At 51.4% G+C, this 23703-nt stretch overlaps 1 protein-coding gene across 1 annotated transcript in view; it reads left to right on the forward strand.

Moving 5' to 3' along the window:
* Positions 1-19207, forward strand: part of RTN4RL1 (reticulon 4 receptor like 1) — a 130296-nt gene extending 111089 nt beyond the window's left edge. Inside the window, exon 2 of the mRNA XM_051992167.1 lies at positions 15643-19207. Coding sequence (XP_051848127.1) covers positions 15643-16985 — 1343 coding nt within the window. The 3' untranslated portion in view covers positions 16986-19207. The remainder of the gene's footprint in view (positions 1-15642) is intronic.
* Positions 19208-23703: the final 4496 nt, after the last annotated feature.

A 23703-nucleotide genomic window follows, 5' to 3' on the forward strand; every position in this document is an offset into this window, starting at 1 on the left:
ACATCTGACAAGGGGTCATGTAGTCTCTGCTTAGAGACTCATGGTGATGGGGAGCTCACTACCTCCCCTTGGCAGAGTCTGAATCATGAACATTTATTAAGTGACTACAATGCGCCAGGCACTATGTTAAACATGAAAGCATAAAATAGTCTCCGCCTTCAGGGAGCTCACAAACTAAAGAGGGAAGAGAATATCTAGGTGAAGAGGGAAGAAGAGGAAAATTGCCCCCATCCTGGAGGAGGAAAACACTCAGAGAAGGTGAGAGTTTCTAAGTGACTTCACCTTGCAGAAAGATGAGTTTCTAGAGATGAGAAAGTCCAGGAAAAGTATAGTTTGGATGGGAAATGATGAGGAGATGCCTTCAAAGATGGCAGATCCGGGAGGAGAGAGAGGAAGGAAAGGGATCCAGGGGTAGCAGGTTGCTGAAGAGGGCTGAGTTGCACATTGGATTTCATCTTGCAACTCAGGTAGGAATGACGGCGGCTCCAAGGCAGATGCTAAGCCCCCATATGGAATAGCTTTCGGAACTGGGAGTGGAGGGGGCTAGAATGTGGTAGAGCCCTAGGAAGAGCCCGGATGTTGGGGGGAGAGTTGATTGGGGGGTGCTGAAACAATTTCCCAGAGTAATTTATATTCTTAGAAAGTTGCTGGAGGACACCAGTTTACCCAGTCACAGTCAGGATTATCTCACCTGGGACTTAATCATCCCATCTCCATCTTTGTTTCACTTCTCCAGCCCTTATTCCTTCCTCTCTGTTCCCCTGTATCCCCCTCTCCCTTCTCTATACTTATCCTTCCTTCCTCTCTTCATGTTTCTCCTCCATCCTCTTTCATTCCCTTATACCCCAATTCCTTCTACTCCCATCATGTTCTGAATCTCCCCACCATCTCATCAGTCTTCTTCTCTCTCCCCCTTTATGCCCTACCCGTTCAGTCCTGTTGGACAACATGAGTCCAAACCGTGGTAGCTGCCCTACATCAGGAAAACTCGTTTTTCTGGGTTCATTTGCAGCTTCAGACACTGAGTAGCTGTGTGACTCTGAGCAAGCCACCGAACCGTGTTTGCCTCAGTTTCCCCACCTGTACAATTAGCATCTCTAAGTTCCCCTTCAGCAGCTCTCCCATCTCTAGGAGGAGGGGGAATCAATGGACAAGCATCCACCAATTGGCAGCTATGTACGAGCCCCTGCGCTAAGGGCTGGGGAGATAGAAACCAAGTTTCTTACATTCTAGGTATTCATGTAGCCAGAGGGGAGAAGGGAGTACTAGAGCTCCCTAGGAAGCTGGCGATTCTGTGAGGGAGAGTGACGAGGGAGGGTGTTCTAGGCGTGGGGGACAGCTTAGGCAAAGGTGCCGAGATGGGAAATGGGATGTCGTGTTCGAGGAAAAGGAGAAGGACAGTTTGGCTGATCCAAACCCTAGAGAAAGGGCAATAATGGATAGCAAGTCTGCAAAAGTACACTGGATCCAGGTTGCCAAGGGCTTTGCGTGCCAAACACAGGCGTTTGGATGAGATCCTAGAGGTAATAGGAGTCCCTGGAGATGCTGGAGGGAGTTTTGGAGAGCAGCTGCCGAGAAGGAATTAGCTAAATGCAGACAACTGGGTTTTTGGAGTCTTGAAAGGCTCAGAGTTAATGGCTGACTGGTCCACAAGGTCAGTTAATAAGTCATCTGTCGGTGTTCCCCCGGTACCCACCACTGGGCCAGGCACTTGGAGGCACAAGAGGAATACTGAATACAACCCCCCCAGGATGTTCCAGCCTCCCCCACTCAAAGGCCATCCTAATCTGGTCCCAAGAACCTTTCTAAATTGAATATACTTTACTCAGTCAGATTGGCCTTCTGGCTCTTATTTATGACATTCCATCTCCCCTTACCAGGCCTTTGCACAGGCCGGGCCCCATGCCAGGAATGCGATCCCTCCTTACCTCTTCTCTTAGAATTCCTGCTGCAAAGTTCAAGCTTAAGGTTCACCTCTTTTTTTCTCTCTCTCTCAATAGTATTTTATTTTTCCAAATACATGTAAAGATAGTTTTTTAGCATTAACTTTTATAATTTGTGTCCCTTCCTTTCCTTACCTGCTCCCTTCCCCAGACAGCAAATAATCTGATATAGGTTGCCATATATACAATCATTTAAACATATTTCCATATAAGTCATGTTTTGGAAAAAAAAAAAAAGGACCAAAAGGGGAAAACCATGAGAAAGAAAAACAAAACAAACAAACAAAAAAGGTGAAAATCCTATGTATGTTTCCATCCGCATTCAGTCTCTCTAGTTCTCTCTCTGGATGAGGATGGCATTTTCCATCCCAAGTCTGTTGGAATTGCTTTGAGAAGGGCCAAGTTCAAGGGTCACCTCTTACATAACCTTTTGCTGGATCTTCTTCCACTAAATTACTCTTTATTTTACTCTGCAGTTATTTTATCTACTTATACATGTGCCCTGATAGAGCGTAAGCTTCGTGAGGGCAGGAGCAATGTCATTTCTGTCTTTGTGTCCCCCAGTGCATAGTATATAGTAGGTGCTTACTCAGTGCTTGATTGATTGTGAGCAGATGAGAGTCTCCCACAGGAAAAAGTGTAGAGAAAAGTAGGGGATGGAGGAAGCGAATCAGGAGACCCAGACTTTGAGAAAGTAGCAGGATGCCTCCTGGGAGAAAGCATTAACTGGGGATCTGCTGGGAAGAAGCCGGGGAGCCCACAGTGCTGGATTCAAAAGATCTGCATTCAAACCCTTCCCGCCAATTACTATCTTGATGGCTTAGGGCCTCAGTTTCCTGAGGGAAATGAGGATTTTGGACAAGATGGCTTTGGAAGTCTCTACTCTGGGACATCTCATTTTTCTCATCCGCAAAATGGGGCTAATAGTCTTAGAATATCCCTCCCTGGGTTGCCAAGAGGATCGAAGGAGATAATCATTGTCAAACACTTCCCAGACTTCAAAGTGCTGTATCAATATTTGCTCTAGTCGTATGTACATTTTGTTTCCCTCCAAGGGAAGAAAGCGGCAACCTGAGGGGGTGGGGGTGGGGGGGCTGCTTGCTTCCTCTGTGTATCCAGGGCGTTAGCACATTAGCAAGGTGTCAGACAGAGAAAGTGCTAAATAAATGCTTACTAATTTCTTGCTAGCCAACTCCAGCCTCCGGGCCTGGGGAGGAGATTACGCTGGGAAACAGCCTTCCTCCTCTGGGAGGGGCTTCCCCAAAGACCAGCCCCCAGGCTGTTCCCCAACCTCCCAGGAACCATAGCTCCTCACTCTGTGCTTCAAGGTTTGGCAAAAAGCTTTACATGAAGCCCATTTTACAGATGGGGCTCAAGGTGGTCCAGCTCTCGGCAGAGGCAGGACCCAACTCCCTGATTCTGAGCCCATGAATCACCTAAGATTTGGAACTCAAAACTCTTACCAAAAAGCGAATACTGAAAACTATCTAGTGTGCAATTGGAAAAATAAACTACTACTGAATTCGAAAAGAAAGACGAGGAAAACAGGTGACCGACTAGTCCATGAATCTAGGCATTTTTCAAGAGAAGGTAACTGAGTCCCACGGAGGTTTAACGACAATCTCGGGCCCCACTGATCAGAGGCTTCGGAGGCCACCTTAGAACCCGTTCTTTCTGTCTCCCCTTTGCCAATCTGGTCCCGTGTGGAGTCTGGAGCGTGTGGGCTCCGAGTGAGGGAGATGGCCACCGCAGCTTCTTCAGGGGCCCTCTCTTTCTTTCCCCTGGGACCCTGTAGCCTGTGAAGAGGCAGGGGCCCATCTTGGCCAAGGAAGATGCTTGCTGGGTAGGGGCTGAGGCTCCCCAAACCTGGAGCAGCAAGTGGGGGCAAGGCAGGCTGTTGGCTCAAGGGTGGAAAATGGTGGACTCTGGACAAGTCATTAATGATCTAGGCAACTCTCTAAGGCTCCAAGTTGCCCAGTATTAGTAGAGAGGGTTTCTGGGACTCTGTAATATGAATGAAATCTCAGGGCAAGACAGGCTAGCGCATAGTGGACTCTGCATTAAATTGAATTAAAGTCATGTGGCCAGCTAGGGGCTCAATGGCTAGAGCATAGTAGGCTCTAAAAATGCTTATTAAATTGGATTAAAGACATGTGGCGCAATAGATGGCGCAGTGGCTAGAGTGCCAACCCCGGAGTCAGGAGACCTGAGTTCAAATCTGACCTCACACACTTATTAGCTGTGTGACCCTACACTAGTCACTTATCCCTGATTACCTCACAAAAAAAGAAGTCATGTAGCCTCTTTTTTTTCCCTCTACATGACAGGATCATCTCACTCTTCCAGCTCTAGATTCTGTGCTCCATTCTCCCCAGGCCATTTTTATTTTTCAAGATGAAAAAGGGGCTGAAGGGAGGGCAGACAGAAATCTGAAAGCTGGATGCTAGTAGAGAAAGCTAAAGGTGATGGGCAAGGAACTCAGTGTCCCTGCGGACTCCAGGGGTGGGCAGCTTGGGCAGCAGCTTTATCTGTCCTGGTGAGTGATGCAAGAGTGGGAGAAGCCCAGCCTCAGCCCCGATTCCGTGGCAGGTCAGCGAGCTTTGATCAGTTACGTGACCCTAGATTGCAGCCTTGACCCTGACTTGTCTGTGGTCCCTAGGAGAACTGGACAAGAGGCGACCCCGGGCACACACACAGAGCTCAGAGTCCCCCCTCGGAGCCAGCTTCTCCAGACAAGCTATACCAGGAACCCCCTCTGTGACCTCCCTGGATCCAAGGCCGCCCTCAAGTTTGGGCCATTGCTCTCATTGATGGGAGGAGCTTTCTTTATAACAAGCCAAAATCCGCGTGTGTCTCCAGCACCCATTGGGGCTATTTCCGCTCTTTGGGGCCGAGCAGAACAAAGCTAATCCCTCTTCCATCTGACAGACCTTCAAATCCTGGAAAATCATTACCCTGGCTAAACATTCCTAAAGCATTCAACCAGTTCTCTTATGAACTAATCTTAGGGCTGCCTTTCTCTGGATTCACTCCAGTTTTCTAAATCTTTCCTAAAATAGTGTCTAGAACTGACCACAATGACTCTGGACATGGTCTAGCCTGGGGCCAAGTACAGTGGGACATCAGGCCTTTTTAATCTTAGTCCTGTATAGTATTAGTATCCGGCATAATGTGTCATAATCTATGGCGTTACATTGGACTTGCAGCCCATCCACTCCCACAGATCTTCACATGAACTGGTATCTCTTGGTGTCTCCTTCACTCCTCATTGAGGTTTATTGCTTGAACCTAGCTCAGGGACTTTACATTTACTCCTATTACATACATGACATCTGCCTGCAATTGGGCGTCATTTTCGAGCCAATTGATGTTTCTTGATCCTGTTTCACCTGAAAATGTGGCAAGCCTTCCACCGATAGGTGCTGAGGGGACACACCACTGAGAGGCTGCTAACCAAACTCCTAACTAGGCTTGGCAGGAGGCAGAGTCTATTGGACACATTCCCAGAACTGGGCCATTATCATTGGTCGGTCTCCCTCTCCCCCACCGCCCCCGCCCCCCATCCCTTTTGATACCTGGGACATTCCCCTACAGACCTTCCTCCAAGCTGATTTTGAAACATTATTAAATTAACTACCTTTGGATCTAGAATCAACCAGTGTTGAACCTGACCAATTGTTCTCCTAACTTTCTATCTTGTCCACATGGATGACAGCATCACAGATTTGGGGTTGGAAGGGGCCTCTGAGCCTATCAAGTCTAGCCTCCCCATTTTGCAGATGAAAGAAACTGGGCTCTGGGAAAATAGTGTAATTTGTTAATGTGGAGGGAGGGAGGAAGAGAAGAGAGGGAGGTTGGGATTTGAACCCAAGTCTTCTGGATTCAGTTTGATGGAGCAGTGGTTAGAGCCCCAGGTCTGGAGCCACAATGACTTGGGTTCTAGGTTCTTTGAGTTCAAATCTGACCTCAGATACTTAATAACTGTGTCCTATTTGTAGAAAACTCCAAATAGGATCATGGAGATTTGGACACACCTGAAAAGTGTTTTGTCTCCCGAAGGCCGTTGTTCCAATGCACAGGTCCAAAGATTTCCTATCATTGACGTTTAGGATAAAGCTCCATCTCTACCTGTCTCTAACTATCCACAGCTCTATTTATAGATCTTCATTTCTATCTCTATCTCTGCTCTGTCTATCTATCTATCTAGGTATCTGTCTGCTTCTCTGAGTATCTGTTTATCTGTCTGTCTGTCTGTCTGTCTGTCTCTAAGTATAGCTCTGTCCGTCTGGATCTAGGTATCTATCTGTCTCTCTATCTAGGTATCTGTCTGTATCTCTCTATATGTCTGTCCTTGTCTCTTTGTCTATCTAGCTATCTGTCTGGCTAACTTCTGTATATCTGTCTCTAGTATCTGTACATCTCTGCCTATACATCTATCTCTCTGTATATCTCTGTATGCCTGTCTGTGTATATCTGTCTGTATATCGCTTTCTATATGTCTATCTCTGATTTTATGTCTGTCTAGGTATCTGTTGGTACATCTCTGTCTGTCTGGTCTATCTATATATCTCTGTCTATATGGTTATTTCTGTTTATATGTTTGTCTCTGTCTAGGTGTCAGTCTGTATATCTATCTGTCTGTCTATCTCTGTTATATCTCTATCTCTGCTTATATGTCTGTCTCTACCTCGATGTCTGTATGTCTCTGTCTGTCTGTCTGTACAGATATACACATGATTTAACTATCTGTCTCTATGTCTGTCTGTCGCTCTCTCTATCTGGGTAGCTATTCTGTTTATCTGTGTCTGTCTGTCTGTCCATCTGTTGCTCCGTCTCTCGCCATCTCGGTGCGAGCAATGCCTCAGAGAAGCCGGGCGGGCGGGCGGGGGTGGGGGGGGGGCAGGGGTCCGGCCGAGATCCGGGCAGGAGCGGGGGCGATGCAGTGCTCCGCACGCGTTCCGAGGAGGGCGGGGGGGAGCCGGCACCCGAGAAATGGGGAGCCCACGTGCGCCTTTGCTTCGGGCGCGAGAGGGGAAGCATGAAAGCTCTCCTCTCCAAGGTTAGTGATTTAAAGCAGGTAAAATGTTTGCACACTAATCAGACGGGTCAACACAGCCACGGCGCGGGTGTTTATTGTGGGATTTAGAGCTGGCCGAGACCTTGGAGGCCTTGTGCTCCGGCCCTTTCACGTTCCGGATGAGGAAGCCGGGGCCGCACGTGGAAAAGCAGCTCCCCAAGGTCACTCGGCGGGGAGAGCAGAGTGGGAATCCGAACCCGCCCCTCTGACTCCCGAGTCGGGCTCTGGCCGGCGCAGCCCATGATATTTCCACTGAAAGAGGCGGCCGAGAGAGTGCTTCAGGGCGGGCCGGGAGAGCCCCTGGCGTTGCCCAGTCGATTTTGAGGTCGGCTGTGGCTCTCCGTCCCAGTCTGTGACTTCCTGCAAGCTCTGGGCCTCAGTTTCCCCATCTGTAAGATGTACCCGATGCTCTCTCAGGGCCCTTCCTGCTCCAAATCCAGGATCCCACGATCCCAGGTGGGCGTCATAGCCCCGGATTTCAGCCGGTGAGGACATTGGGAGCTTAGCACGGGGACTTTGGAGCCAGAGAATCTGGTTTGAGCCTGGGCTCTACCCCTCGCCTCCCAGACCCTGGGCAAGGGTCGTCGCCTCTTTGGGTCTCAGTTTCCTCTCCTGTAAAGTGAGGGGGCGGACCCTGAGGCGCCCCCCCCGCCCTGTTTCTGTGATCCTCGGTGCAGGGGCTGACAAAGGTACAGAATCCCAGGTTCGGGATTACGGTGAGCCTCGGAGGCGAGCTGCTCCCCGCCTTACACAGGAATCGGTCTCTGATAGGATGCGGCTATTTGCCATTCTCCTCTCCTGTCCTGGGACTTGACCCGTGCCCCTCTTTCCGCCTAGAACATCCCCATTCTCTGTGTCCTTCAAGGTCTGTGTCAAATACTCTGAGGACAGAGGGATGGACAATATGATACAAGCTTAGTCCAGGAAGGGAGGTAAGGGAGCCATCCTGGTGATAAGCCAGCTGCTGCCCTGCTTGCATCAGTCTCCTGTCTCCGTGCCTTTGACAGATGATCCCCCACCGGGGGTGCTCTCCTTCCTCCCCTTCCACCTAGCTCCTTCTACAGGAGTCCCTTCCACGCAGCCATCCCAGCCCCCCAGCCGTCCCAAGGCAGAAGGGCTGTCTCTGGCACCCCATCCCCGGCTGGTGTCTCATTTGGGCTTCTCTCCTGGCCCCGGTCACCCTCTGCTTGTTGGGGGGGAGGGGAGGAGAGGAGATAGACAGAGACAGAGGGAGGTAGAGAGACACAGAGAAGAGAGAGATAGAAAAGAGACAAACAGAGAAACAGAGGCAGAGAGAGGAGATAGACAAAAGAGGCAGAGGAAGCTAGAGACAGAGAGGAGAGAGACAGAAATACAGAGAAAAAAAGAGACAAAAGAGACAGGCAGAGAAAAGAAACAGAGACAAAGAGACAGAGGTAGAAGGAGGGAGATAGAAACAGAGAGAGAGAAAAGAGACAGAGACACAGAGAAATAAAAGAGACAGACAAAAAGAGATAGATGAGACAAAGAGAAAGAGGAAGATAGAGAAACAGAGAGAGAGAAAAGAGAAAGAGAGAAGACAGAAGAGACAAAGAGACAGAGGTAGAAGAGACAGGGAGATAGAGAGATAGAAACAGAGAGACAGAGGAAGATAGTGAAACACAGAGAGAAGAGAGATAGACATACACAGAGAAATAAAAAGGAGACAGAGAGAAGACGCAAAAAGACACAGACAAAGAGAGAAGAGAGGCAGAAGCAGAGAGAGAAGAAACAGATAAAGAGACAGAGGGAGATAGGCACAGAGAGAAAAGAAAAAGAAGCAGAGAGAGAAGGAGATAGAAACAGAGACAAAAGAGAGAGACATACAGAGAGAAATAGAGACAGAGAGAAGGAGACAAAAAGAAAGACAGAAACAGAGAAGAGAGAGACAGAGACTGAGAGACAGATACTTCCTCTCCCAGAGGGGTGGAGGTGACCCTGAGCACTGGGAGGGAGGTTGTTCCAGCAGAGTGTGAGCCCTGCTGCTTCCTAATAATAATTGGTGTTTATAGAGAGCTAGAATGCCCGTCAAGCTCTCCGCCTTGTCTCTCTGGAGTATAAATCATTAGACACCAGTGTAGTAAGATCTGTCTCTGCAGTCCCAGGACCCGGGTTCGAATCTCAGCTGGGCTGCTCGCTACCCACTGGGTCTGATCATTTGACCTCCCCCAACCTCAGTTTCTTTCACTGTAGAAGGAGAGGCTAGGCCAGATCCCGTCTCCATCTATGATTCTATGACTTCCATTTTGAAGAATATTAAGAGGAAATTACAACTCAAAAAGCAAAGTGACATATAAGAGGCCAATGGGACCTGGGTCTTCCGCATTTATTGAATGACTCTTATGTGCCTCGCATTGTGCTGGGCACTGATCTGGAGTCAGGAAGACCTAAGTTCAAATCTTAACTCAGACACTCACTAACTGGAGGACTCTGGGCAAACCACTTAACTTTGATTTGCCTCAGTTTCCTCAGCCATAGAATGGGGATCATAATAGCATCTTTCTCTCAGGGTTTTATGTTTTGTAGTGCTTTGCAAACCTAGAAATATATAAATATCATATATATATAAAGTACATAAATACTAATTATTTATTATTATTATTATTATTATTCCTGCATTATTATAGGCCAGGCCTGAATGAAATGAGATACTTGACAGTTAATAAATTGACCAAATTTGGGTGGAGAGGGGTCTTTCTTGTCTCCATGCAGGTCAGGGTAGTTGGGCAGGGTGTGCTGCTGAGGGAGTCCTGTCTCCTTTCTGGGGCTGGCCTTTGACCTCCTTAGGGATGCTGCAATGCTGAGCCCGTAGCTCAAGACCAAACCTGTCTTTTAGGGGGGAAATAATAAACCCTTATCCAGCCTACACACCAGAGACCTGCTCTAGAAGACATTGTTCCTACCACAGGGGTGATTCAGCGGATTCCTAGGAAAGAAAACTCGCCACTTATACCAGAGAAATACAGAGTGATTTAGGGAGGGACATTTAACAGGGGGGATCAGGAATGACCTCTGGGAAGACGCGGCCTTTGAGCCGAACTTAAATGGGAGCTGGAGGCTGGAAGAGGAAGAAACTGCCACACAAGGGGCCCCAGCCTTGTACAAAGACGCTGAGACGGGAAGAGTGTTCTGTACAGGGAACAGTAGGTAGGCCCATTTGGCTGAAAATTTGAGTGTAGGAGGAAGAGTAATATGTAAATTCTCTTGGAAAGCTAGGTTGGAGCCAATTTGTGAAAGGCTTTAAATGCCAGACACAGGAGTTTGTAGCTTATTTTTTAAAGGCAACAGGGAGCCATTGAAGCTGCTTGAGCAGATGAGCGACCCAGTCCAATCAGCCCTTTAGGAGCATAGGGTTGGTTAAATAAGGGATAGGGAATTGTCCTGGACTGGAAGCTACAAACAAACATGGTCCCAGATGATCAGATGGGCAGATCATCCACCTTTCTGAGTCTCCCTTCCGGTTATCACAGTCCATCTCATAAGGTTAGTGACTTTTTTTTTTCTTTGAAAGCTTCCAAGGCCTGCAAAGCATTTTATAAACGTTTTTATTGTTGACATTTGGAGTTTTCTTGGCAAAAATACCCAAGTGGTTTGCCATTTCCTTTCCCAGCTCACTTGACAGATGAGGAGTCGGAGGCAAACTGGGTTAAGGGACTTGCCCAAGGTCACACAGCAGTGTCTGAAACCGGATTTGAATTCCCAGCATTCTCTGCAGCGGCGCTATTTAGTGCTGGGATTGTTGGGACCTTTCTCTGTTTTCAATGCTTAGCGCGGTGTCTGCTACATAGTAAACACTCAATAAATGCTTGTTAATTGATTGATTGTTCTGGAAAAGGAGTTTCATTGGACAGATGGAGGAATGAATGAAAGAATGAAAACGCATTGATTGCGTTCACAGGCACCAGCTCTCCATTAAGCAAATAGAAAAGCGAAGCCAACTCCTGCCCTCCGGGAGTTTACAATCCGGGGAAAGGAGCGCGCGGATGCTGGGTGAGACGAGAGGGAAGCGGTGACGCGTCCCATTCAGGAACAAAAGCAGACTTGGGGGAGTAGCAAGGAGGCTTTTGTGGAAATGCTTGGAAAGGGGCAGCTGGGTGGTGCAGTGGAGAGAGCGCTGAAGTCAGGAGGACCTGAGTTCAAATCCAGCCTCACACTTAACACTCTCCAGCTGTGTGACCCTGGGCAAGTCACTTAACCCCAGTTACCTCAGGGGGAAAAAAAAAGGAAATGCCTGGAAAGCAGGGTTTTATTAAACTATGAAGCAGAAGAGGACAGGGCCCCGGACTTGGGGATCTTTTCTCTCCCCGGTGACCAGCTCGGTGCTCGCGTAGCCGAGGCGGGTGCTTATTATTCCTCGAACTGCATTGCCCGTGTCTGTGAAGGAGGCTTGAGCTCCGAGGACACTGCCTCAGTCTCTGCTCCGGCCCAGAGTGGAGCGATCGCCTCGAGGTCTAATTAGCTGCCAGTTACCGGAGGTCTCCCAGCAAAGACCGCGGGGGACGAGTCTTGGGGAGGTCTCGGAGAGGGGACCGTGGGGTTACGAGGCGCTCGGAATAGATGACCTTGAAACGCACTTTCTGCTGTGTCTTAGGAGACAGCAGCGTTGGATTTGGTGTCAGCTGGTATGGATTCAAATCCTGACATCACAAAGGATGTGCCCTGGTGTGTGTGTATGTGTATGTGTGTGTGTGTGTGAGTGAATGGGTGAGTGTGTGTGAGTGTGTGTGAATGAGTGAGTGTGTGTGAGAGTGTGTGTGTGTGAGAGAGTGTGTGTGTGTGAGAGTGAATGGGTGAGTGTGTGTGAGTGTGTGTGAATGAATGAGTGTGTGAGTGAGTGTGTGTGTGAATGAGTGAGGATGTGTGTGTGAGTGTGTGTGTGTGTGTCCGCGCGCGCCGATCCGGGCTCCGCCACTAAGAGCCTGGGAGTTTGGGTAAACTGCTGACCCTCAGTTTCTCCGGTTGTAAGACGAGGGCTTTGGAAGAAGCGATCTCCAAGGACCCCCTAGCTCGAAAGCAGTTGAGGGGGAAGGCGGGAGCAGCCCGGCTGGGTTCCTCCCCCGCCCCGCCCTGCTCCGTCCCCGGCCTGGCCGCCCCCAGAAAAGCTCCGGGGCCCAGGCGCGGGGCGGGTGCGCAACCCCCCAGCTTCCCGAAGCTGCGAGTTGGCCGCCTTAACCCGATTATGCACAAAGCCAATGATCTGCGATGATTTTTATGGGCTGGAAACGTTCTGTTGGCGGGAGCGGGGGATGGCGGGCGGGGGGAGGGGGACGGGAAGCAGCTGTCACTCTCTGGGAGCCCATAACTCCCAACAGCTGGGAGCTGTCACTTATTTACGAGCCCGTTTGCAGCAAACGAGGGGGGCGGCAGCGGGAGCGGAGAGGCCCACAGCGGAGGGCAGGGCCTGGAGCCGGCGGGGCCGAGCAGAGGAGGGAGGAGAAAGGGAGGGAGGCCAGGGAGGGAAGGACGGAGGACAGGATAAAAAGAGGGAAGGATGGATGGCTGGAAGGAAGGGTAGAAGGAGGGAAGGATGAATAGAATGAGGGAAGGATGGATGGAAGGAAGGAGGAAAAAATGGAAGCAGAGAGGGGAGAGAACAATAAGGTTTGGTCCCTTCCCTCCCCCTGGCACCCCACACCTTCCGGTCTGCCGGGGCTGGACCTCCCTGGGAAGGTCATTGTGCCGGATGAGAGCCCCAAAGATCCCAGGAAGAGAAAAGAAGGTGGGGGTGGGGGTGGGGAGTGCCAATGGCTCCATACTTCCATCCAAGGAGAGAGGATGGACAGCTTCCAGAAGCGTGAGGGATTCCAGGGAGAACTCAGGGGCTCAGCATGGGGGGGGGGGGGGGAAGGAACTGGGTGGCTTTTAGGAATGTCTCTCCTCTCCCCTCCCCTCGCTTAGGCTGTGGATGGTATCATCAGGCACCAGGGGTAAGCAGGAGGCAGCCTCCCTGAGTGAGCCCTTGGAGAGGCGGGGGCCCTTCTCAGGGGCTCCAGGTAGCCCCAAGCCGAGAGATCTGTGTTCCGGGCCTGATTCCGTGTGACCCTGAGTCCCATTAACTCGCCTCCGAGAAGCCGCCGACTTGCACTGGATGCGGGAGTCCCCTGTTTCAGTGAAGTTCCTTCCCATCCCCTTCTATAAATGCACATATTTTAAATGTCAAAACTTGGAGAGAAGCAGCGCGAGGTAGATACAGAGAGTCGGCAAAACCTGTGCTCGAGGCAGTTCTTCATTCATTCATTCAACATTTATTAGACACCAAAGAATTGCCAGAAGTGTAGCAGGCACTGGAGAGACAGGCAAAAACTAGTCCCCAGTGGAGTTCACACATACACATGTTCATTGAGGGAGAGACTCCTGCGTAAAGAAACCCCAACACTGCCGGTCAGCCGCCCACTCTGACAACTAAGGGAAACTGAGGTTTCGCAGTCGGTAAATAGTATATGGCCGACCCTGGCCTGGAACAAAGTTTTTCCTAGCTCCAAGGCCAGCTCTTCCCCACGCAAATACAAAATACAAAGCAGATATAAATAAAGCAGTTTCCGTGGAAGAGCACTAATTAGCATGAAGAGTGGGGGCAGAGTTTGAGCAGAGCCTTGAAGGAGGGCTAGGAATCCCAAAAGGGAGGGAGGGAGGGAGGGAGGCAATCCAGACTTGGGGGACCCCGAACCTCATCGACGCCAATGAAATCTCAGGTCTGGACCAGAGTTCCAGGCGTGGTATTTGTCGGGGTAAGTGGCAAATAGAGCCACACTTGGAGTCAGTCTGGGCAGAGTTTAGGGCCTGGCGACAAGAACTCAATAAATCCTGGGGTTTCTCATCATGAAATGGAGATGGAGAGACTCCAGTCCTTCTCACCCCCCCCCCACCCCCCCAGGCCGCTGACCCAAAGGCTTTTGCACCTTCTGACCAGCCATGGAAGCGCCAGCTGCTGTTATATGATTTGCGCTGGGGTGGGGGGTGGAGAGTGAGACAAAGGTCCTGAAATCCACCCCTTCCCCCTAACGAGGAAAGTCTGTGGAGAGAAAGAGCCCTCCCTCATTAATAATGCAATGGGAGGAGATCTCCACTTACAATGACCGCTGAGCCACCCGGCAAAGTAGCAGGTAATGATGAACATTTGTAATGAGGCTGGGCTAATAATGAGCGTAGGGCTATTATCAGACCACAGGCTGGACACATCCGAAAATAAATTATTTTAAGGATCCATTAACGAATGCCTAATTAATGCCCAATTAGGGAAAGAGCTACAGAGGAAGTGCTCTGGACAGGGGCAAGTGCTCATCACAGCCACGGCCAGCGAGGAGGCTGAGCATCAGGGGAAATGGAGCGCTGGGGCAGGGACCACTAGGGTCAGGGAGCAAGGGATGAGCCTCGGAAGGGAAAACAAGGCTGAGCTGGGGAGGGGAAAGTGGGAGAGGGAGGGGAGGGTCAGGGACGCTGGGAGATAGCAGCTGTTTCTGAGGGTCAGCCATCCTCCTCCCTGCTAGTGGCAAGCACCCTCCTCGTTAATCGGTTCATCTGGGCTCCATCTTTTCTGGTCCTTTCATATTCTTCCCTGAGATATTCGTGGCCAAGGATGAGCCCCGGGGCTGGCAATGGGGCCAGGAGTCAGCTGGGGGGATGGGGGAGGGCTCCTGCAGGCTTAGAAGTCATGGGGACCAGCAGCTTCATCTCCATGGCTCTGGCCTATTTCTCGCTCCCCAGGGGCCCTGTTCTCTCTAACCTCACCCTAGCCTTGGTATAGCTGAGACTATGAATGGCCTGCTTCTCCCCACTCACAAAGGGACCCCCTGCAGAGGCTTTGGATGGGGACTGAGGGTGGAGGAAGAGGGAATAATTAAAGGACAGTTCTCTCCCGGGCCCTTCCCTCCCACCCCAGCAGCTGAGGGAGACGTTGGGATGGACTGGGATTCCATGATGATTAAGCTCCCTTCTCCATCTTAGCTTCTGCAGCCCCGTGACTCCCCGACAAGGCTAAAGGCTGGGGAGCTGTTTACAAGGAGCCTGGGGCCTGGGGGAGAGGCCTGGTGCCTTACCCATCTCACCGTGGGGTGGGCATATCTGGCCCATGCCCTAAACCTGCACCTTCTTTCTCTCGTGCTCCCTCCATCTTACCTGACCTCCCAGTTCCCGCCTAGCTCAAATCTCTGGCCACCTCCCGCCCCATTCAGGGACTCTGGGCACGAAGGCAAAGGAAGGATGGGCCTGATGACTTAAATGTGGGCAAGTGAGGGCTAAGTAACTGAGCCAGTGCCCGGGTGGAAGGCAAGGGTGAAGGTTCTCAGGGGAGGGAGCTCCGTACCTCCCCGCCCCCACGCCCGCCCTCAGGTCCCTCTGCTTTCCCTGCCCCCTCCCGAGCCCCGCCCCCAGACCCCCTCTACCTTCCCCGTCCTCTCCCGCCCTCAGCCGCCCCCCTCCCGCCCTCTCCTGAGCCCCGCCCCCAGGCCCCCTCTACCTTCCCCGTCCTCTCCCACCCTCAGCCGCCCCCCTCCCGCCCTCTCCTGAGCCCCGCCCCCCGGTCCCCTCTATCTTCCCCGCCCTCGGCCGCCCCCCCCTCCCGCCCTCTCCCGAGCCCCCTGACCCGGCTCTCGTCTCTCGGCACAGGTCACTATGTGAAGTTGTTCCTGGTCCTTTGCGGTCTGGAGCTCCAGGCGGGCGTGTGCTGCCCGGTGGACTGCGTGTGCTACCCCGCGCCCATGACGGTCAGCTGCCAGGCGCACAACTTCGCCGCCATCCCCGAGGGCATCCCCGAGGACAGCGAGCGCATCTTCCTGCAGAATAACCAGATCGGCTTCCTGCTCCCCGGCCACTTCAGCCCCTCCATGGTCACCCTGTGGATCTACTCCAACAACATCACCTTCATCGACCCCGACACCTTCCGAGGCTTCGTGCACCTGGAGGAGCTGGACCTCGGGGACAACCGGCACCTGCGGACCTTGGCGCCGGAGACCTTCCAGGGCCTGGCCAAGCTGCACGCGCTCTACCTGTACAAGTGCGGCCTGGGCTCCCTGCCCGCCGGCATCTTCGGCGGCCTCCACAACCTCCAGTATCTCTACCTGCAGGACAATCACATCGAGTTCCTCCAGGACGACACCTTCGTGGACCTCGTCAACCTCAGCCACTTGTTCCTCCACGGCAATAAACTCTGGAAACTCACCCAGAACACCTTCCGGGGCCTGGTCAACCTGGACCGGCTGCTCCTGCACGAGAACCAGCTGCAGCTGGTGCAGCCGCGGGCCTTCCACGACCTCCAGAGGCTCACCACCCTGTTCCTCTTCAACAACAGCCTCTCGGAGCTGCAGGGGGACTGCCTCACCTACCTGGGGGCCCTGGAGTTCCTGCGGCTCAACGGCAACCCCTGGGACTGCGGCTGCCGGGCCCGCTCCCTGTGGGAATGGCTGCGGAGGTTCCGCGGCTCCAGCTCCAGCGTGCTCTGCGCTTCCCCCGAGCCCATGCAGGGCCGGGACCTGAAGCTGCTCCAGGCCCAGGACTTCAGGAACTGTACGGGGGCTGAGTCTCTGCACCAGCTCAAATCCCACACCCTCAGCACCACGGACCGGGCGGCCCGCAAGGAGCACCACCCTGCCCACGGCGGCCCCAAGGAGAAGGGCTCCCAGCACGGCCTCCACGGCCACCAGCCCGGCTCGCGCCCGGGCTCCCGGAAGCCCGGAAAGAACTGTACCAGCTACAGAAATCGGAACCAGATCTCCAAGCCCGGGCCCGGGGGGACCCGCAAAAACGGCCACGAGGTCCAGGACTACGTGCCCGACTACCACCACAAGTTCGGCTTCGACATGATGCCCACGGCCCGCCCCAAAAAGAAGGGCAAATGCGCCCGGAGGACCCCCATCCTTTCGCCCAGCGGGGTGCAGCAGGCCTCCAGGGGCAGCGCTCTCAGGGCCTCCCTCCTGGCCTGGATCCTGGTGCTGGCGGTCACCCTGCGCTGAGAGCTGGGGAGGGCAGCTGGCGCGGGGCACTGCCACCTATCTACAAAGGAACAGAATTTCTTTTTTCTTTTTTTCTACACGGAGGATTTGCCGGTTCCGGGGAAAGCATGGCGGAGGCTTTGGTCGGTCTCCGTCCACAGCCCAGTGGATTATCCAGCCCAAACTGTACAGCACCCACGTTGGAAGGGGATTAGAGGCATTATCAACCCAGCTGTCACAAATGGCCCTGTCCGAGCACCCACTGAAACTGCCAACCCAAGTCAGGAGATTAAAAAAAAAACATAAAAAAAAAAAAAAAGACACAAGCTAATCCTTCATTAGCAACAACTGGACAAACACACAGACAGGAGCTGTGTTCTCTACAAAACCCTGTAATTTTAAAGGGGTCTGAAAGACCCCCACCCTTCTGGGACGGAGCAAGACATCGCCGAGAGAAATGAGCGGGACCCGGAAGTCCTGAGCGGGTCCGCACCCCCTGTGGGCGATCCTCGGACCCCCTCTGGCCCCGAGGGGTTCAGGCCTCGCACTTTTCCTGTGTCTCAGGCAACACTGGCCTATTAGCTGGAACGCTGGGCTCCCGAGGAGCCGACTACCAAAGGAAAGATTGTGGGAGGCCCGGATTCAGAACTTCCCCGGGAGCAATGAGGCTCTTGCAGAAGGTGGGGCTTCCTAACTGTTCACTTATATATATACTCTCTCTCTTTCTATATATATAAATGCACAGGCCCTCCCCCTTCAGTTATCGAACTGTACATCTTATATCATGTTTATAAACTATATGGAAATGATACCTGCTGAAACTAAGGATTGTATTGGTGAATTTTTAGTGGGGGAAAAAGTTCTATGAATTTTTTTTTTTTTTGGTCTAGAAAAACTTGGTAGCCATACTTATCAAACCTGACCCTGGCTCTGTCCAAGGTTGGGGGGGGGGGGATTGTGGAGGGACTGGAAGGTGGTAAGAGGCACTTCAGGGGACCAATGTTCTTAGTGGCTTAGGGCACTTTTTATATGCAATGAATTCCCATCTACCTCCCCTCCCCCCAACGCCCCCTCACACCTCCTGGAGCAACTTCTGTGCCCGAGGAGGGGAAAGAAAATCCAACAGCTTGTGGGCTTCCTAATGAACCAGGCCCCTAGGGAAGGAACAGAGTGAGGAGGGGGAAAGGAAAAGGCTTGTTTTGTTTATAAGCTGAGGAGTGAAGCCGTTTTAAACAGTGTTAGTCCAACAGGTGTGGACAGTGTAGCTAGCCTAGAATTCACCAATGAGTGGAGCAAGAGAAGAGGAACATAAAGACTCATCCCCAATCGTTAACTCAAACCCAACTGGTGACTCTCCTTAAGACTCGGGAAGAAAAAAGAATCATACAGGAGGGCAGGGAAACCATCAGTGTCCTAAGACACATCATTATCCAGCATCACTGTGCTAAGTCCTGGGAAGGGAGCGGAGAAAGGCAAATATGGTCCCTGCCCTCAAGGAGCTTACTTTCTATTGGGGAGGAGAAAATGCAAATAACATTTAAGATGAGTAAGTCCTGGGAGTCATCTTGGAGGGAAGGTTCTAGTAGTAGCGGGGACCTAGCACTCAAGGGGTCCCTGCAGGATAGAGGAGGGGCCTTCACTCTTACCCTGCTTGGGAGTCATGTCTCCTGATTAACAGACTAAGGAGATTTTAGAATCAGGAATACAGAATGGAAAAATCTGCCATAGCTAAGAGATGGGGAAAGGAATAAAAAGTAGGATAACTGTACATTTAAGATGAGTAAGTCCTGGGAGTCATCTTGGAGGGAAGGTTCTAGCAGTAGCGGGGACCTAGCACTCAAGGGGTCCCTGCAAGAAAGAGGAGGGGGCCTTCACTCTTGCACTGCTTGAGGGCTATGTCTCCTGATTAACAGACTAAGGAGATTTTAGGATCAGGAATACAGAATGGAAAAACCTGCCATAGCTAAGAGATGGGGAAAGGAATAGAATGAGGATGGAGCCTGAGGGTCCATTTCTATCCTTGACCCCAGCACCCGGTGGAAGCGTCCCCCTACCACCTTAGCATAGCCCCCCCTCCCCATCACCACCCTGTCCCCGCAACATGAGGGTTGATGATATTTTTTCTGCATTTTGCACAAACAGCAAACACAAATTTCCCCATCAGTGAGGGTGTGAGAGGAAAGAAACACTGAATCCAATTAGGGAGAGAAAAACAATAAAAAAAATTTATCTTGGACAAGAAAGGTCTGTTTTTCATTTCCTAACCCAACATTCCTGAAGGAGTGACAGATCTCTGGGCTTATGTGGGGCCTGCAGAGCCTGGGCACAGCTCTGAAAAAAACGGCACGTTTGCTGGTGGATCGGAGACGTGTGGAACAGGGGCACGTTGACTCACAGGGACAGCAAGAGAAGGAAGGGGAAAAAAAGAAAAAACCACTTGTTCTCCAGATCTTCCCTCGCACAGAACATGATTCACTCCCCACTCGCTGCCTGAGCTGGGTCGGCACTGCTTCTGCTGAACAGGCTGGTCCCGATTCCTCTCTGGCCTGTTCCCAGAAGCCCCGGGACCAGCTGGCTCTGCTGCTGAGGCTCATGGACTCCAGAGGGTGTCCGTGGCTAGAAGGGGACAGCCATGTCCTGGGGCAGGGGGGGCTCTTTTAGGAGGCTCAGCAGGAAATCCTGTTCTTGTGCCATGGAAAAGCCTAGGAGAACACGGAGCCTGGGGGGCGAGGGAGGGAGGGAGTCCTATATAGGGAGGGGGGACAAGGGAGCCCAATATCACGGATAGCTGCTTCCAAGGCTAAAGGAAAGATACCCAAAGAGGAGGGCAGGAGGAACTAGTTTGCCTCAGATCTGGTTATAGAGCTTTAGACTTCCACTAAAGGGAGACCCAAAGAAGCCAGGACAAATAATCTACAGTCTTTAATCACCCCCCGAGGGTCCCCCGTGTTCTAACCGGTGGCAGTGCAACAGTCCTGGCCATCCCTTACAACCAGAGGATATTGTTACGTTCCTGATTTCATTTCCAACTTTGGACATCAAAGCCCTCTGTGGGAAAATGAAGGCTATAAGCACTTTATTAATTTTTTTAAAAAGACTCGGTAAGTCCTGTAATATGAAAAGTGAAATGTCAGTACAAGGGATGCTAATGTTTTATAAATGACCCAGCTCCACCAGGCCCGGCCGACTCTCGTGGCCGAATGTTATTAGAGGTGAGGCAGTGGGGCCCAGAACCCGAGTTATATTTTTAGTAGCTTTTCCTCTAAAAGGTAGCGGAAATAAAGTCAACTCCTCTGTGTATTACATCACTTGTCAGTCAATAGCTTCCATTCTCAACAGTGAGAGGACTGCCAACAAGCCCAAGTAGGATGACAAAGTGGTGGATAAGGGAGGGCCCGGCGCCCACCATTCTGGGGGGTTCTTCCTCCGGCTGCCACCCCCTTCTGCTCTTCGCGTGGGCCCTAGCTTGGCTGCCGGGGGCAGGACTCTGAGGCCGACAGCTCGGGGTTCCCATTCCTGGGTCGATCAAGACCCCCCAAATTCTCCCAGCTGTGGTGTTCCGGCCCCCATCTCCCTCCCCTGGAAGCTCCCTCCTGTTACCTGAAGCTTTCTCTCTCCTACCTTTTCTCTCATTAGTATAAAATGGAGCTTGGATAGCGCTGGGAAAGCTCTTGGCTGCCATCCGCCCCTTGGAGCCATAGGTCGGGAGGTCCATGAGCTTCCCTCTTTTAGGCAGCCCCATAGCTCTGCTCATTTCCTCCTTGGGGTCTAGCTCTGGGTTGTGGGACGCCCCTCACCTCGGTTCGAGGAGCGCACAAGCGCCACCCCTTCCCCTACCCTGGCACTGGCCAGCATTTCACCATCAAAACTTCCATCTTCTCTTTAGCCAGAGCCAGAATCTGGGCCAACAAATCAGGACCGCTCCCCAGAAACCCACGCGGGCCAGAGCCCATTCCCAGACACCTGCCGCTTCTCAAAGTGGAGCTTGCTAACGACTCTCTCTTTAAGAAGTCGTCCGGCTCCCTTTGCTTCTCTGTCTGTACTAGCTTCCCCCCAGGGTGACCCCCCGGCAAAGGCACTTGTGTGTCTGCCAGCCCCCCTGCCCCCCTCATCAAGAACAGGACGAACAAGAGCACCCAAAGCCCTTCCCAGGAGTACCCTGGATTCCCTTCTGCTCAGTGCTGTTCGCCACTTGGGAGCCAGGCGCCCCAAACTGCCCCTGGCTGATGGCTCACTCGACTGAGCATCTTCCACGGAGCTGAGGGCGAGGCAGCACTGCCTTGTGGGAGATTCAAAGGGGGAGATCGGTGGGACCCGCAGTCTCCGGGAGGTGAGAAGACCTGAGCAAAATGGGTAATAATACAAAGTTGCCTTGACGATTGCCCGAGGCGTTCGGGAGGGTGAATCCGGCGGGCAAGGAAGGATGAAGGAGGAGGGTCCACTTGGGCCGGACCCTCAAGATCACCTTGTGCTCCGGGCGAGAGAGAAGACAGAACAAAGACCCAGAGGGAGGAACGGGTGTGCTAGGGGTGGGAAGCGGGGAGCGGAGATTCCTGGCTACAAGGAAAGGGCGAAACTGGGAAGGGCGTTGAATGCTAGGCTGGCTCGCCTATGTGGAGGAGCTGCGTCCTGTCAGCCTACCATCAGCCACCATCCGCGATGCTATGAAGTCACTGTCAAGAGCCTCCAACAGGAGTCCATCAACATGTTTGTTTGCTTTTTTAACTCAATTTTATTTTCTGTTCAAATCCTCTGAGGAGGCAGGAAAAATAAAAGCCATTATAAATATGGATGGACGTGACAAACAAATTTCATTAGCCATGGTTTGGAGACATGGTGTAGGAGAAGCCTGTTCGAGTGGGGCTGGTTAGAGCAGAGGCTGTGTGGGGAAGTGGATAGAGAGCTGGAGTCAGGGAGACCAAGATTCAAATCCTCTGGCACTAATAATCACAGCGAGCTCTGATTATAATATATATTACACATAGGTGATCATATAGTGCTTTAAGATTTGTAAAACACTATATAGAGATATTATTATTATTATTATTTGGTGAGGCAATTGGGATTAAGTGACTTGCCTAGGATCACACAGCTAGTCATTGTCTCAGGCTGGATTTTGAATTCAAACCCTGACTTCAGGGCTGGTCCTCCATCCACTGCACCATCGAGCTGCTCCCCTCTCTCTATATATATTTGATTTTTACTTTACACCTTATAAAGTACATGCACAAATTTGCTTTTTAAAAATTTTTTGATAATTGTGTTTTGATACAATGGATTTCCTTTGGAATTCCCTGCACTTAATTGTATGCATTTAAAAACATTATTCCCATAAGGGGTCCATCAGACCACCAAAGGGGTCCATTATACAGCACAAGTTGATTTAAAACCTCCTCTCTCTCTCTCTCCCTCTCTCTTTATTGAGCCCCTGAGAGGGCCTAAGCTGCAGCTGCAGCTGCTGAAGCCCATAGGGTGCCTCAAGAGGGAGGGGGCATTGATTTAGGAGGTGCACAGCCCTCGAGCAGCGATACAGAAAATGCCTTGAAATGGGAGCCATCTCCCTAAAAGGGGGATGGAGGAGACCCTGGCCTGATTTTGGATGCTCAGGCCTAATGAGAAACAAACACTGAGAAAAAAAAAAGTGGACCCTAAGCTGGAAAGGCACTAATTACGTAGAGTGATCAGATAGAAGTCGCGTGGTCTGTATGTTCATTTTGGACCATGGGCAATAAAACAACAGGGCTCTCTCTCCTTCTCCCCACTCCTCAGGGGTACAGCCGAGTTTGGAGCTGGGGAGACTGTCTCCCTCTTCCCTAAAGGAGGCTTCTGGGCTTTAATGGGCTCAGTCATTCCCTATGTTTATCTCCCTCCTGTCTGGCTTTTCCCCAACCCCAGCTCCAGCCCCATCTTTCCTCTCTTTGAAAAGTCAGCCTCTAAATAGCTGTTTAACCAATCAGCCATTACTCTATCCCATGTCACCAATTCCCTACCATCAATTCGTAATGGGCCAATTTTCCCTTTTACCTTCTGTCTGCTCAGAGAATATCTCAAGAACCTTTGATTGTGTGTTAAAATATCCTCTGCAATTCCTTGTTCAATATCTCTTTCTGCTCCTCTAATTGTCCCTTTTAACTCCCTACTCCTTCTGTATAAATCTTCCCATCCTCCTCCCTTTCAGGCTGTTAATAAATACAAGTTCTAAAAAAATATACATAAACATCCATTGTTGGTTAAATAACTCACAGCGAATCTAAGCCACCATCCATTTAGAGTTATTGCTCTGCATAGAGAACTCTTCAGTGCGGCCCAGTGCCCACCTGCTTTCCCCGAGTCCTCGCCTGACTCTGGCAATAAGGGAAGTTAATGTTCCCAGAAAGGCCGCCCGGGGAAGGGGGACAAGGATGGCCCAGGGGCACCTCTCACAGCTGAGGGACAAGGGCCAGGAAGTAGGCGTACCACTGCCAGGAAAGGCTCTGTGTGAGTGAGGGGCTTAAGTCGACAAGGCCCTCGTTCAGGAGCAGTGGATAATTTGAGAGGTCTTCAAGTTTGCTGGTTAAAAAGCCTCTTACCTTAAAAAAAAATCACACCTCCCCCCAATTACTTATAAGACCCAGTTTGTAGCCTCTTGGTCAGTGTTCATTCCTCATTAGACCTAAGCACTAAATAGCCGGCAGGTCAGGGGCTATCTTCCTCTCTCTCTTTTTAGGGAGGTTTTTTTTTTTTTGGTTATTTTAGGGAA

This window comes from Antechinus flavipes, chromosome 4, assembly GCF_016432865.1.
Source record: "Antechinus flavipes isolate AdamAnt ecotype Samford, QLD, Australia chromosome 4, AdamAnt_v2, whole genome shotgun sequence".
NCBI lineage: Eukaryota > Metazoa > Chordata > Mammalia > Dasyuromorphia > Dasyuridae > Antechinus > Antechinus flavipes.